The sequence below is a fragment of the Leptonychotes weddellii genome, chromosome 4, assembly GCF_054177405.1.
Source record: "Leptonychotes weddellii isolate Sample4059 chromosome 4, ASM5417740v2, whole genome shotgun sequence".
NCBI classification, from domain to species: domain Eukaryota; kingdom Metazoa; phylum Chordata; class Mammalia; order Carnivora; family Phocidae; genus Leptonychotes; species Leptonychotes weddellii.
In genome coordinates this window covers 50,607,535-50,624,439 of record NC_138372.1, presented here as the reverse complement: position 1 = coordinate 50,624,439, position 16,905 = coordinate 50,607,535, and the positions used below count along the sequence as shown (strand labels likewise).

The 16,905-nt window shown below is 37.0% G+C and overlaps 1 protein-coding gene across 1 annotated transcript in view; it reads right to left on the bottom strand.

Moving 5' to 3' along the window:
- Nucleotides 1-11,114, bottom strand: part of IL23R (interleukin 23 receptor) — a 54,361-nt gene extending 43,247 nt beyond the window's left edge. The window contains exons 1-4 of the mRNA XM_006735428.3: nt 10,973-11,114; nt 9,549-9,651; nt 6,271-6,567; nt 1,228-1,351 (exon numbers count right to left, since the gene is read on the bottom strand). Of these exons, the coding sequence (XP_006735491.1) occupies nt 1,228-1,351; nt 6,271-6,567; nt 9,549-9,618 (491 nt within the window). The 5' untranslated portion in view covers nt 9,619-9,651; nt 10,973-11,114. The remainder of the gene's footprint in view (nt 1-1,227; nt 1,352-6,270; nt 6,568-9,548; nt 9,652-10,972) is intronic.
- Between the last annotated feature and the right edge of the window lie 5,791 nt (nt 11,115-16,905).

Sequence of the window (16,905 nt, the reverse complement as noted above, 5' to 3'; positions counted from 1 at the left end):
AGATTGTGTAAGGGATTAAATGAAGTAACACATATAAAGCTTTTGGCTGAATACTTGGCAAATAGTAAGGGTCCCATACATGCTTTTTAAAAAATAAGTAGTTTGGGAAATTTTTTGAGAGTTACAAACAGAAAAAAGTATACTTCAAATACACCATTGAAAGCATTCTTAAAAAAAAAAATAAACTAAACAAAATGAGAAACATGGATGGGTGACCAACTTAACCTTTTTTTTTTTAATTGACGGTTTTATTTCCAACTTTAACACTAAAAGAGGATTCCAAAACAGACTAATATATGTGAGAATAGTTTAAATGTAACAAAGAAAGAATTCAGCTATGTACATTGGAGGGAAAGGGATTTTTTCATATCAACCTCTTCCGATTTTGCTGTTTCTGAACAAGTATACATGTTTTCCCAATTTAATTTAGTACAAAGTAGTACAACTTTGATGACCAACGATTTTTCTGTAAGCATAAAACTTAAGAGATTTTGGCTGTGTGGTCATCTTGGCTCCTGAAGTCTGGTTATTGTAAGAATGTGACAAAAGAGTATTTCCTCAAAGCCCTTCTGGACTCCAAGTAGAAAATTATCATTTTCACTCAGTTATTACTTTCACTTTTAAAACTGAAAGTCCTGTGTCCTGGGAACTTCCTTTAGTCTCAGACAAACCAGAAGAGATGGTCAGTCTGTACAGACACCAAATTTAAGATTTCGAGATCATTATTAATAACTAATGGATTCCATGAATTTTGTGCTAATGGTGGACATGGCGCTGTGCTACATGCTTTAAAAACCAAATTCCACTGAAATAATTAGAATAAATCTGTGCCTTAGGTTCTATTCTTATGCCCATTTTCAAGATAAAAGAAAGGCAATTTGGAGAGGTTGACTAAGTTGCCTAAACCCTAGAAAGAGGAGAGAGCTGAGATGAAAGCAAAGGTCCTTTTAAAACTATTCTGTGCTATATTCCCATTAGGTTTCTGCCCCCAGTTACATACCAATGAATCAAAGGACAGAAAGTTTATAGAACGCATTGTCCCAGAGAGTGAAAATATGAGTGGCCCTAAAAGGGTTTGGGTAGCTTCACTGATGATAAGTAGGGAATTGGGGGAAATCAGTGTGTACATTTACTGTTTATGGTTCATTTTTTTGGATCCCTGCTGGAGGCAGAACACTGGCTGGACTGGAATAGAACTGCTCATGTTAAACTGTTGTAGGAACCTACCTCTTCACATACACCACATACTTTGTGCCTATGTAGGTGGGCTTCCCGGAATTCCAGGTACAAGTCATGTTGCCTGAGTATTCATAAATGACACAGGTTACCTTGTCAGGAACATCTGGTGGATCTGCAACAAAATGTATCACTTAGAAGCCACCCTAGAAACATAAAGTTCTTTATCAAGTAGTTAGTTGATAAACTTTCCATTTTATTTAGGAAACCAGCCCAATCAGCACTCAGCACCTCCCTCATTCCATCCCGTTCACCTCACCTTACTACCTACTTTGCCATCAGGCATCGCTACTCTCCTTTGTAATACTTTACTGTATTCTCCACGCCTCTGGGGATACTAATATGATCAAGTTTCTCCCATCCCCCCCACAAAAAAAATCACTCCTCAAATCCTCTATCCTCATCTACCACTATATTTCCTTTTCTTAACAGCTAAACTAAGGGTCCTATATTATACTGGTCTTTTACTTCATCTCCCATTTGCTCTTGAACCCCAGACAATCAAGATTCAGACCTACAATTCCATCAAAACCCTGTTGCTAAGGTCATTAATGACTTTCTAAACAACGAATTCCAAGATATCTGTGCAATCACCATTGAGCTTGACTTCTGCAGCATATGTAAGTAAACTATAATACACTCTTAAAATACATCCCCCAAAAAAGTTGTAGATGATAATTTAAGTATCTACCCTCTGGAAAGCACTAGAAATATGTTTAATTAAGGAAGTTCTGGCCATATGATAAAGTGAAAAATGCAGGTTGCAAAATAGTGTAATATAGTGATCTCATTTGAGAGAGAGACAGAGAGAGAGAGGGGTTGGGAAGGAGGAGAGAGAGGGAGAAAGGGAAGAGAGAGAGAGAAACTAAAACTTGAAAGACATATTTCAAATTATTAAAGCGGGGTTGTTAGTAGTGAGATTATGGGATTATAGAGATAACGGGTATTTCCTTTCTGCTGGTCTAAATTTTTAAAAACTTTTATGTTGTATGCAATTTGATTTTATAATTAAAAAACAATTTCAAGCAGTAAGAACATACTAAAGTACTTTAAAACATTTTGATGAGTTGTAGCATTGTGTTACAATGGGGAGAAACTGGACTCCAAATAATTGAAAAGAAATACTTAAGTTTTATTTGAGTCTTAAAGGAGGTAGGTCTGGAAACATAAATTTAAGTCATTTTGAATATTGACTGAGTTGTGGTCCCTCACTGATTACAGTGATTTGTGCTGAAGTTATTTTTCCCTTCTGGTTTTAGACAGAGTACAATTGATTTGGCCATCATAAAAGACAATGGTCAATCTTTTGGGCTATGTTATTCCACAGCATTCTATATAAAGTGAATGCTCAGGGTTATAAATGACTCGTGGTTAATTAACTTTGCAAAAGATCAAATAGATTATATACTCACATGCGAATAAGTGCAATATTTGTTAATGTGAAATATATAAAGATGGGAGTATGATTAGTTATGAGAGTAAGACCGGGTTGTTGTTAATCTCATTGCCAGTTTATCCAACGTCAAGGAGAAAAACCCGCTATCCAGCCAGGTATCAGAGAATACTCTGAAATATACAAGGATGAGGCTTATGTGTTTGTTTTTTTCTACCAATCCCACCCCTCCCCTATTATTGGAGCACTTACTAATCACAGGCCAGATTTCTTGTTAATTCAGTCTAGCCAAGGATCATTTTCTACTGAGAGTTTCTTGAAGGTAGAATCCCTCTTCTTTGAATTTCTAGCATTTAAGACATTTTTGGTGCATGGCAACCACTCAGTAAAGTTTTTCTCATAATTTGATTGGCTTGATTAATAAAATGATAATGAGGAGAATTTAAAATGAACAGAGGCACAGTGCTTCTGGCAAAGATCACTGCAATTCTTTTCCCAAGAAGAGCACAGGCCAGCCTAATTGTGCCAGGAATGATACTAGATAGCAATGTTAAAGACAAATATTCAGGGACTTTTATTGGATAAAAAGTATGCTTTCCTCACAATAAGTAGAAATCAAAGATGGTCAAAATTTAAGTCAAAGATATTTAAACTTTTAAATAAATGATTAAGTGGAAACAGATTGTTCCATGTATGGTTTACTTTAATTTGGTATTTTTAAATGAATAAAGACATCTTATAATATTTTATCCCATGATTGGTGTGAAACTGATAAAACAAAATTCCCATAATATGTGTGCATTTAATCACAGATGAGATTCTCGGAAGTGTTTAAAATGATGACTAAAAATGGAAATTGTGATAGTAATAGTTTATATTTCACAGATTACATATTAAAGTACAGAAGCTTTTAAATATATTTGGATTTCTTTTCAGGGAAAGCACTGACTCATTTATTTTCTCTCTCTTTTATGCTTTGTTTCCAGTCTAAAAAAAAATACACAGAATCATTTTATTCAAAACAGTGATGATAAGTTAGCATAGTAAAGCTCACAGGACAAATATCCTGTGATCAAAGTAACCCAGTGAAAGCAATGTGATTTCTAGAGTACCACAAAAACCCTCAAAAACCTTTTTTTGACTTACTTAAACAGGAAGTTTTGTTTGCTAAGAATGCAGAGCCCAAGAACATAGGGGCTCTTGGGTCCAAGAGTTAGAGTAAATTCTTACCTGGCAGTTACAGTGTCACACTCATAACCAGAGCCCTATGTAAGAAGTTACAACTCACAAAGTAAATAAATGGAAAGAGTGATGTTCTTTCTAAGCAGCCAGCAGCAGAGAATCTAAATTCTTCTATGATGTCGTCCCAGAAGGGGAGCAAAGGCTGTTCCCTGACCCTAAACATGGCCTGGTGGTTGTGTTTGGGGGCAACACTAGAAGAAGCTGTTGGGGGTAATTTGTGACTCAAATTGCAACTTAAGGAAGGAGGCCATACTTCTTTTGCCTCCTTTCTTCCTCTGGCTCAAATTAAAAGCTAACCTTTGCCCATAACTGTGAAAATTGCTTTGCCCTCCAAAGAAATTGTATCTTCTCTCAACACCCCACCTCCACCCACCAAAGGATAAATAGTAAAATATTTAAGCATTAAGTGTTTATGTTTCCTGAGGATGTGGACAAGCTAAGGAGTCCTCATACATCAGATAAGATGTCCGCCTATGCCTTCAATTCCCATAATTTAGGGCAAGTTTAGTATGCTATTATAAGTGTAAGTCATGAGTTGGCCAACTTTATTCTTTGACCCCAGAAGTTACTGCGGTCCTTCCTCAGTTCACCTCTACCACCTCCCATACCTCTTCTTTCTTTTGAAAATCATGCAAGATCAGGTTCCCAGAATTAAGTACAACAGTGGCCTTATTTAGAACAAGGAAGCCTCTTGCTTCTCAGGTCTTCACTCTAGGGGCAAGTGGTGACCACCAGGTGGTCTTGCTCTTGCTAGTTAAGGTCTGGAGATGAGGAAGAATAAGAACTCATGTTTGATTGTCAAAAGTATGGATGAAGGGAACATGACAAAGACCCCAAAGCCCTCTATCGTTCTTCACTGAAGTTGGGTCCAGATGCTCTAGGGAATGAATCTCTGGGTTAAAACAGTGCTGAATTTATTGATCTATTTCTCATAATACTAGAACCAAGAATTAAGTATATAACTATACAAGTGAGCTCATATTACTATGATAACTTACACATCTTCAGAATACTATAAATACAAATTGAATTTAGCAATTATTTTTAAGATGAACGTGATTTTTTTCTTTTTTTTTAAAGATTTTATTTATTTATTTGAGAAAGAGAGAGAAAGCCTGTGTGCATGTACATACTGGAGCAGGGGGAGGGGCAGAAGGAGAGGGAGAAGCAGATTCCCCGCTGAGCAGGGAGTCTGATGCAAGGGCTCTATCCCAGGACCCTGAGATCATGACCTGAGCCGAAGGCAGCCGCTTAACCGACTGAACCACCCAGGCGCCCCCTAATTTTTTTTTCAATAATCACAGTTACAAAAAATGATTCACATTTGAGGCAGTGGGACTAGGAGCAGGGAATTATATCAGAATCTCTTCATGTTTTATCAAAAGCATGCAATTTTAAGTGCATTTAACACACTGGTGTTGTACTTTAAAGTGTATAATATGCTTTCAAATAGTTTATTAAAATTTGGTGCTTACTACAGCTGGAATAATTGGCCTCATTTTACAGACATGGAATCAAGGCTCAGACAGATTAACCGTCCCAAGGTCACATAGCTCATAAGAAGTATAGCAGGAACACAAAGCTAGTTTTGCAACTATTTTTTTCTCCCTAAATCTTAGTTAGCCTCAAAATTTCTTGATGGGATCTGCTTCAAGGCAGATGACGTTAGTTTGGAAAGCAAATAAACAAAAAATATAAGTGTAGAGCCGATGAAAAGTACAACACTTAAAATCATGTATGCTGCTTGGACAGGCTAGTGTTAAAATTTTGTTTTTTGAATGCATCAGCAACATTTAAAAGTTAGTAGAGTTGATATTGAAAGTTTATATTTTTGTCTTCTTTCAAAGACTCAAAAGATTTAGGAATACAAGATCCTCATAAATGATGGAGTTGGGCAGTGGCTGTCCCCAGTAGACCATTTATGTGCTTTCCTCTCTGCATAGATCCCATTAGCCTCCTTGACTCGTATTTTACCAACCTAGCCCCTGGAAGCATTTGGGTTTGCTATTCCTATATTAAACTAATGAAAGAAGTAAACTATATTAATTTGTCTCTAATTTTAGACAAGATTTTATTTTTTTATTATTTTTTAAGATTTTATTTATTTATTTATTTATTTGACAGAGAGAGAGTGTGCACAAGCAGGCGGAGCGGCAGGCAAAGAAAGAGGAAGAAGCAGGCCCCCTGCTGAGCAGGGAACCTAACCTCCCCGCTGAGCAGGGAGCCCAGCTGATCAGGGAGCCTGATGAGGGGCTCAATCCCAGGACCCTGGGATAATGACCTGAGCCAAAGGCAGACACCCAACCAACCAACTGAGCCACCCAGGCACCCCGACAAGATTTTAGGCTAGTTTGCTAGATGAGCTTTGATTTGAATTTTGAATGCACCCCAACACTTACATCCAGAAGAAATGTCTTTTCCACATATCAGTGTCTCTTGAAAATATCCAGGACATTCAGCAGTGCAGTACATAGAGGCATGTGGCTCCAGAAAGTTGTTATACCAAAGCCGAGCTGTCGTTTTATTAATTCTTGTGATTTGAAATCTTTCTTTAATGCCATTTTTATAAAAATAAAGTTTCCTTGGTTGGCAGTTCTTAATTGCTGCTTGACAGTATATAGAGATATTCATACCCATCTTAAAAATTGTGGCTGGTTCTACCCAGATGTGGCCAGAGCAGTTTATATTTGTAATTCCTGGAAACAGATAAAATTTTAAAAATTCCATGTAAAACATTAAAACAAGAGATTCAAAAGAATATACTGTTGCATTTAAATTTATTCTTTTCTATTAACTAAATGATTTTCATTGGAAAAAAGTTTTAGGGTTAACTGTATCTATTAACTGATTAGTTTATTATAATGTGCTTTTTACCATGCTTCTGTTGATGCTCAGCAACATGATACAAAACTAGAATGAGCCTTTAAGCCACTCTGTCTAAAGAGCAAATATAATTAGCTCTCCTATTTTAAAGTAGAGAGCTGAGGCATTATGAGGCTATGCCATTTTTCAAAGGTAAGATTAGAAATAACACTTGGCACTGCAGAATCCAAACCCCATTCTCAAGCTACTCAATCAATCTTTCATTGTTCTGTAGATAATGGCTACTTTATCAGAAAATTAGGAGTTTAGGGGAGCCTGGGTGGTTCAATTGGTTAAGTGTCTGCCTTCAGCTCAGGTCATGATCTCAGGGTCCTGGGATAGATTCCCCAACGAGGCTCCTGCTCAGTGGGGAGCCTGCTTCTCCCTCTCCCTCTGCTGCTCCCCCTGCCTGTGCTCTCTCCCTCTCTCAAATAAATAGAACTTAAAAAAAAGAAAATTATGAGTTTAATGAATAAAATCATACTCTTACTAATGACAAAAATCTATTGCTTGATAACCACTTAAAATTCATCATTAATTGAATAATATGGGAAAATGTTCAGAATATATTTTGTTAAAAAGCAAATTGCAGAACAACATATTTAATATAGGCTCAATATCAGAAATAGAAGAATGAATGAAAAGAAATACACTAAGATATTAACATTGATAATCTCTGTGTGTTAGACTAATTTTTTCATTTTTAATTTCATTTTTCTGTGTTTTAAAAATTATATAGTGAATGTAATTACTTTTATAACCCAGAATAATAATTCAAAGTCATTTTCATAAGCTCAAATGACAGTGCAATGCAGTATCAGTTAAATTAAATTCACATTAAGGAAAATTTATTATTGTCTTTTTCTGGAAATACTTGCATTAAAATATCTTAAAATCTTATCAAAATAGTGATAAAGGTAAGTATTTGATTTTAAAAGGTCCTATCTTTAGACTTCAATACTTAAAGAATTAACTTGTTGTATAATACAAATGTAATTGAATATTTCCATTTACATAATGAACATTATGTATAAATTATAAGTATTTAAATACTGAAGTACTGATAAAATAATTCCATCATTATTAAGAGGATATTGAAGCCAAAGACATGAAAAGGAAGTTTTATGAAAGCATCTGACTGCTTTAAATAAGGTCAACAATTCAATTTTAGACAAACTGAATCCCCAGGACTTTAAAAAAATATGTGAATACTATCATGGAATTATTATGAGTAGTGTTTGAAAAAAATAGAAAATATGAAAAATGTCAGAAGACTTCAGATTTGGACAAATGGTGTCCTGGTTTTCAAAAATAGAATAAAGAAGAACCCCAGAAACTTTGGACCACTGAGCTTTACTACATTCAGGAAAAAATTAGTAAGTCAATGATTTCTCAGTACCTAAAAAAAAATCAGTAGTCAGTGGGAATCAACACAGATTGTGTAAGAATAAGTTATACAAATATGTTAATTTCTTTTTTTTAATAGGGTTAGTAGATTGATCAGAGGAATGTTAAACTTTTAAAAAATTTTTTTTTAAATTTCAGCAGAGATATTGAAAAGGGTGAACTTGAAAAAAATGTAGTCTGGATGATATTAAAATTATTCATAGATTGAACAATACATAAAATAATTTCTTTTCTCTTTTTTAAAGTTTTTTTTTTATTTATTTGAGAGAGAGAGAGAGAGAGCACACAAGCAGGATGAAGGGCAGAGGGAGAAGCAGACTCCCTCCTGAGCGGGGAGCCCGATGCAGGGCTCAATCCCAGGACTCCGGGATTATGACCTGAGCTGAAGGCAGATGCTTAACCAGCTGAGCCACCCAGGTGTCCCTATAAAATAATTTCTAAGGAACAGCTTGAGGGTCTCTAATGCCATATCAGAGGGGATTGACTCATTTCTCTACACTCTATATTAGTTACTTGAATGTATAAACACAAGTCCTACTTATTTGCATATTTCAAGAAGCTGGAAAAAGTTAGCTAGTGACCTGTTTCTTCTAAATCTTCTTGGATTGCTGTGGTCTGACTCTGGGAGTGTCTGATACCTGCTGGAGGGATTCTAGTTCTGATGATAGGGCTACCTCTACATCTCCAATATAATCGTGTTTCAACCTGCAGAAGACAGTTTCCTTTTGTCATTATTCTGAGTAACTTGCATGATTTGCAAAGCTTTCTTCAAGGTCTAGAAGCCTACCTTGGTGTTGCTTGTCTCCCAATAAATGAATTTCTGCCACCTGCCCAGGACACAAAACCCAGTTGAAACTCTCAAATGCCAAAGTTATCCTGCCTGAATTTCTGATGATCCCCCTCCTGGATTCCTCAAAGCTGCTTATGCCTATATCTGTAATAATGCCAGATGTTTGTGTGAATTATAAGATGGGAAGAATAATAGCACAATACCATTGCACAAAGTTGTGAAGAATAAAAGGCTTAGCACAGTGCCTGATACATAGTAACTGTCAACAAATGGTTTGTGGAGTTGAATTAAATTCAAATGTTTGATGGATTATCATGTAACAGTTATAACAGTTCAAAGATAGAACATGCCAACTCAGAATAATTAGCTTCTTCATGGAAATGTTCATATATGAGTTAGAGGTTTGTTCCTTAGGGATGCTTGAGAAAGGAATCCTGCCATTAAGAGGGAGGTTGGATTCTTTTATTTCATTCATGCATATAATTTTTATGTGCATATAGTTTTTCCCAATCTAATAATTTTTGATTCTTCAGCGATCTTAGAATAATGCCTTGAAAATAATAAACACTCAACATTTTTTTGAATAAAAGATAACAATAGGTACTAAAAATACTATACCTCCATGACACCAATTGAAGAATATGTAAAGAGCAATTACCACATCCCATTGAATTGTGACCTGATTCATTCCTGAAAGCAAGAAAAAGCTCTTTGTTGCCCTCTAGGAAAGAAAAAATATGAAAATTGTTTAAATTATAATATTTTAATAAAATAACAATAATAAAAGACATTCCATTTTTTCCTAACAGTTATTATTGCCTTTAATGAGACCATTTCAATATGAAGAAACTAAGGAAGGAGGGAAGGAAAAAAAGAAGGGGAGAACAGAAGGGAAGAGGAAACAGGGCAAAGAAAAGTCAGTGGTGTGTGAAGAGGTATAATACAGATGGAGAAATAAAGTGAAAGAATGGCCTTTTATACCCTTCAAATCACTATGAATTACCTTAGTAGGACATTTTGACCCTTGATAAAATACACTTTCTTTTAATCTTGTCTCTCTCATCAGAAACCTCTGCTCTAACTCCTGATGATAAATTCTCCTGGCCAGATTTCTGTCCCTAAGAAGCTCCAGAAGTATCAGTCTTCGATGAGTTAAACTTGGGAAAAGCCAAAAATTGCAGAACTTCCAGAAAGCATTCAAAATGACGAAAGATGAAGTGAGACAAAGTCATAGGTGCTCTCACCAGTTAAATTTATAAAAAAGCCTTTTCATCGGTAGACAGTTCAAAAGAAACACATTATATAAATTCCAAACAGTATTGCCATAAGTTTACAGTTAAAGTTGCATTATTTAATTGGTTACCGACATTATTGAGTAATCAGTTACTCAATGACCAACATTATCTAGTTATTTTTATCTGTTTAATAAAACCTGAGCTTTTCATATAAAACAGCAAAACAAAATCATGACTCGTCTTACAGCATAAAATATCTGATAGCATTTTTTTCTTAAAGATTTTATTTATTTATTTGAGAGAGAGAGAGCACGAGCAGGGGGAGGAGCAGAGGGAGAGGGAGAAGCAGACTCCATGCAGAGCGCGGAGCCCGACATGGGGCTCGATCCCAGGACCCTGAGATCACAACCTGAGCCGAAATCAAGAGTCAGGTGCTCAACAGACTGAGCCACCCAGGCACCCCATATGTGATAACATTTTTAAAAACTAGGGTCCCCATGACCCCCATGAATATAGGAATCCCTTTCATAATTTGTTAGCAATATTAGGCCTTCTTTTTATAAATAATAATAATAAAAAAAAGCCTAAAATGTTCCTGGTTAGAAGTTAACTACTCATCCAATAGAATATATGCAATAATTATTATTTAAAGTGATGTGCTATCAGACAGTATTTTAGATTCAGCTTTCATCAGTAACCACTATATGAAATATCACAAGAACCTATAAGAAAAAACAACCTGGCCCATATATTTCCAAAATAAAATATAGCTGTTTTTAAGTATTTGGGTGATCATTGTCTCTTTACCTTTCAACTTGCTGGAAGCACATAATTCCACTTCAGAGCCAGGTTGCTATCTTGTGGCCTGTGTCATGTCCTCCTTCCCCACTGCCTGCTTGCCAATAATCACTTCAGATTTTCAGCAACGAGGCAAATGGAAATGTCAGCAAAGCCCTGACCTACATTTCAGATTCTTGAAGAGGAACTCAAAAACTGTCCAATTTGAAATGACTGGCTCACATGTCAGTATTTGGGAAAACCCAGATTACTGAAAGTGAACTGCTTTGTCAGTACTTTTTTTCTCATTTTAATTTAAAATGATCTGTCTCATCCAAGAAGTAGAGCACATACGTAGGCTCTATCTGTCAAAATATAACACCAAAATATACAAAAATATAATGCTTAGTTTTAATTTGCAATTGACATAGATATTTATTAGGAACCAGTTTCTTAAGGCAGTTTAAATGCTACTGTTGACCATTTATTTATTTACCAAGCGTTTTGAGTATCTAATATATGTCAGGTATTGTTCTGGGCATTAAAGATATAATGATGATTAATTACTGAACAGCTCTTTTGTTGTATTGTTTAACTATCACCCATGCTTTAACAGGATTCTACAAGCAAATAAAAAATTACCAAATATTTGGTGTGTTTATAGTCGGCGTCACCAAAGGCTTTTCCCGGCCTACTCTTTCCTCCCACATCCTTTATTGCTTCTATGTGAATCTCTTTTTACTCTATTTCTTTTTACTGTAAATGACAGTTAAGTTACTTGTTTCAATGAAATTCTTTTTTAAAAAAATTTTTTATTATGTTATGTTAGTCACCATACAGTACATCATGAGTGTTTGATATAGTGTTCCATGATTCATTATTTGCATATAACACCCAGTGCTCATTACAACATGTGCCTTCCTTAATACCCATCACCTGGTTACCCCATCCCCTCACCCCCCTCGCTTCTGTAACCCTCAGATTGTTTCCCAGAATCCACAGTCTCTCATGGTTCATATCCCCCTCTGATTTCCCCCCCTTCAATTTTCCCTTCCTTCCCCTAATGTCCTCTGTGCTATTCCTTATGTTTCACATATGAGTGAAACCATATGATAATTGTCTTTCTCTGCTTGACTTATTTCACTTAGCATAATCCCCTCCTGTTCCATCAATGAAATTCTTAAAACCAGAAACTCCATCCTGCCTTTTAAATGTTTATATCTTTGGTATCCAGCACATTAGAATACTCTGGGGAAACATCTGAAACATTTCTATGCTCAGATTTATTCTAGACAATGAAAATTAAAATTTTTGTGGGTGAAGGCTGGGCATCGATTTTTTTAATCCTAAGTGATTATAATGAAGAGTCAGGGTAGAGAACTACTGGAATATAAGAATAAGAGTGTCTTTGAAGACCACACAGAAGAAAGGACTGTCACCTGGGTTTCAATGATTAGTAACAATTTTCCAAGCTGTAAAGGAGAGGGTGTGGGAAACATTTCACATACAGGAACAGAATGTGCAAGTAATAGAGATGTTTTGGGACTGGCTAGTTGTTTCTTCAGGTTGAAGGGAGTAGGATATGAGCTGGAAAACTAAGGTCAGTGGCAGAATGTAATTAATTACTGGGCCTTGTATTCCTGCTAAGTAGTTTAACCTTTGTCTTGAAGTCAGTCAGAGATAGCCAAGATTGGTAAGCAGAGAAATAACATAATCAGATTGGATTTTTAGAAGATAATTCTAATTATTGTGTGGAGAATTGAATGAAGATGAAGAGCCCAGTTAGGAGGCTATTGAAAAGCAAAAGCTAGGGGCGCCTGGGTGGCTCAGTCGTTAAGCATCTGCCTTCGGCTCAGGTCATGATCCCAGGGTCCTGGGATCGAGCCCCCGCGTCGGGCTCTCCGCTCCGCAGGAAGCCTGCTTCTCCCTCTCCCACTCCCCCTGCTTGTGTTCCCTCTCTCGCTGTGTCTCTCTCTGTCAAATAAATAAATAAAAAATCTTTAAAAAAAGCAAAAGCTAATGCGGGTCCAAAGCAAAGCCGAGGCAGCCAGAACTGAGAGGAAAAATGGAACTGAGAGCTATGTGGAGGAAGATTGGACAGGCCATTTTGACGAGTAAGGGAATGGAAACCCCTGGAGTTATGTAGGAAAACACATGTGTGTATGGGGGGGTAAGAATTCAGGAGCATGAAGAGTGACTCTGGTGGTGATTTTTGTTGACCCAGTAGATAACAACGTTAACTGAGCATGCAAATGGAGGAGTCGTGGGGAAGTGATGAGTTTGATTCTGGTTATGTTGATTTGGAGGAGCTTACAATATGTTCAGAGAGAACTGTCTGGTGGGCCATTGTAGATACAGATAAACTTGGGAGAGAAGTTTGAGCTGGAGATCTAAATTTGGAAGATTTCAGCATGTCAATGGTATTAAAACTAAGATTAGAATAAGAAAACTGAGAGAGCACATCCAGAATGATAAGGGAAGGAAATAGGTGACGAGAACCAGAAAATCTTACCAAAGGACAAGGAGAGATACAAGGAGTGTGTGGCCAACATCAAATGGTCAGAGATTAAATATGATAAGAACTAAAAGAAAGTATTGGATTTGACAGTAGTCTTCCCTTAGAACAGTTTCAGAAAAGAAATGGAGGTAGAAAGGGGATTGAAGTGAGTTAGAATAAAAAATAAAGAGGATATTGGCTAATCTTTCGGGAATTTGAACAGTGAAGATGAGATTGATAGAGAGCTCAATGCAAATGAGGATTCATTTATTTTTTTAGTGGGGACCAGTGGTGGTTCTTCTTTGGTGAGCAGTCTGTTCTCATCTTTAATCCGTTTCATTGGTTCGTTGTTTTTCTTACTATTGAGTTTTGAGAGTTCTTTACACGGTTTGGAAACCAGTCCTTTATCATATATATTTTACAAATATTTTGTCCTAGTCTGTGGCTTATCTTTTCATTTTCTTACCAATGTATTTTTTTTAAAGATTTTATTTATTCATTTGAGACACAGAGATACAGAGAGAGAGAGCATGAGCAGGGAGAGAGGCAGAGGGAGAAGGAGAAGCAGGCTCCCCGCTGAGCCAGGAGCCCGATGTGGGGCTCTATCCCAGGACCCTGGGATCATGACCTGAGCCGAAGGCAGATGTTTAACCATCTGAGCCATCCAGGCGCCCCACCAATGTCTTTTGATATCAGAAATTTTTTAATTTTGATCAAGTCTAATTCATTATTTTATTGTTTCATTTGTTTTGTCCTGCTTACATTTTCATCAACGGATTAATACATAATTTTGTCTTATGTATGTTTCTGTTTAAAGACACCTTACTTAATCTATATTGTTGATTAACATTGAACTCAGGGCCAACAACACTATAATTCATGCCTGAACAAAGCTCATCTAACACATGAAGTTTCTTTGTAATGTACATTGTGGCCTTATTGTACTTATGAACACTAGATGGTACTTCAGGACTATGCTTGGGGGTCATTTTGAACAGTGAAATCACCAAAAAAAGTACAAAATGGGGGGAAATGTGGCACTAAGAAGACCTCCCAAAAGACACTTGTTTATAGTACGAGAGCTGAAACAAGTATTATTAGCTGGGAACTTGCACATTGGGTGACTCAAATTTTTCACCACTCTACACATGTCTGCAAATTACTGACAAATGCTACAAGTATTGATTTGGGGGTTACAAGTAAATTTTAGCTGGTCAAAGAATTAACAAGTGTGGAATCAGGGAATGATGAGGATCAACTATATCAAATCTCATATGTAAGTGGTTTGGCTTCATTTGCTAATCAAAGACCCACTGTCTTGGCTTTTTCACCATAGACAAGATTGCCATCTGGGCATACCAGGACAGTTTAATTTAAACGTGTCCCAGGTTATTATAAAGAACACTCCATTTTATTTTCAAAATTATTCTAGTTTAGAAGATATATTGTCACTCTTTTATAGGCCTACAAGTAATAGACTTTGTTTCCTAAAACTATTTTGAGTTTTCTCTGGTATTTGGTAAAAGTTTGGAATAGTTGTTGGCTGAGGGCAATGAAAAGGGCGATTGAGTATAAAATGCATGATCCTGAAAACATCATATTAAATTAGTAATCATATTTTGAGTTAGCACATCATCAAGGCAAATACATCATAATGGAACATTTAAGATTTTTTCCCAAATTTTAAAAAATCCTCTTTAGGGCACCTAAGGCTAGAACAGAAGAAAACAGCTAGAACTGTAGTACTTATGTAATTGTGCTTTTCTATAAATTGACCTGCCTATTGTGGATTGAAAATATCTCCAGTTTCCCTATCCAGAGGCAACAAACATTGTCATAAACTAACTGGCTACTAGAAGGAACTCCTTGAAGTAGTTAGGATCTCCCAGTTTAAGTAGTATAGCTGGACCAAGACCTGGAATGTTAAACTGGTTGCCCAGCAACACTGGTCTTCCCATTGAGGAGCAGGCCTAGAGGGCTCTACCTTGCCTCAGGACACAGATGCCATATGTTGGTGGGAATGAGCAGAACAGGGAGTGGACTGTTGACCCCTGAAATGGGAACCTAGTGACTTTTGACTCTGAAGAGAGATGGAAAACCTACCACCTCTATATGGGGAAGTGATACAGCAGCCCTCACGTTTTTAATAGGGCTGGTAATCTGGTTAGAGAAGGGGAGTAGGAAACTAGTCCTGAGTTTGTGCTTGCATAGAGGGTACACTGTTTTTACTTAGATTACAGCATTTCTTTGTGGTAGCTTTAGTAGGAGTGTTTACACACGATAATTCAGTCTCTCACCCCTGAATATTATCGTGTGTAAAGCTCCTCAGACATTCCATTGGAGGCACCAGTAAATTAGCAGATCCCATTAGATAGACTTAATTTGGGAGGCTTAAGATTTTGTAGAGTGATCTAGTAATTCTGTATGAAATAAAGAAATCAATATCATGGAAGGGTAGGGAAACTGATGGTGATGGGTGGTTGGATGAGTTGGTTTTTGAAGCAGAGAAGATGGCAACAGCTACTCATAGGGGCCAGAAGAAGTCCCTTGATATATGGGTATGCTCGGGTAAGATACTTTGTACATATCTGCCCAATTCTTGGTAGGGAGGGTGCAGTGGTACAGCCTAGGCTGTCTCTATACCTGGGTGAAAAATAGGGGTCCCCGTTTGAGAAGGCTTACAGTACTATAATGGGTAAAGTGTGACTGCATCTGCATGGGTGGGTCCCCAGAAATTGAGGAAAAAAGCAGAAAAGCCCACTGTGAACTGTGGATGGACATGTACAGTGAGTCACCCTTCATAGCCTAGTTAAGATCATTTCTGTATATACTGCATTAAGGGGCTTGATCCTGGGGTAAAGAACTCTTCCGCGCTCTCCTATATACTATAGACCGTATGTGTAATTGAAGTGAAGACTTATTTTGCTAATTTATTGTGACATCCTGCCTTTCTGTTGTTATAGGCCCAATGAAAGGGCTGCATATTCCTGAGTGCCTTCCATGTACCAGCATACACGGTACTTGGGGCTGTGACTACAGAGAGGATGATAATGGCTTTCAAGGACCCTTCAGTGGGAAAGAAGATTGTATTTAAAAATTAAAATGCAAAAGAATAAAATGCTAATGGGAAGATATGAAAACAGTTGAGGGAGCAGAGAAGAATATACAGCAGCCTCAGGTCCACACTTTTGCAAGCTTCAGGCCTGAATGCCAGCTCCTGTAGGATACAATTTACCTGACCTGGGTCAAGGACTCAGGCTGCTTCTTGCATGTTCCCTCCGGTTTGATCACCCTTGTGCCTCTGAACTTGATTTTATGGTATCAGCATATCTCTTCCAGCTGCCTCTCCTGCTGCCCCCATCATCCTTCAGTGGGTGTGCACCATGCCGTGCCCACTTTGCTTCACCAGTGGGTGTGCAACTCAGAGTCTGGGCCTGCCTTGCTTTTCAACACTCACAACTCTGAG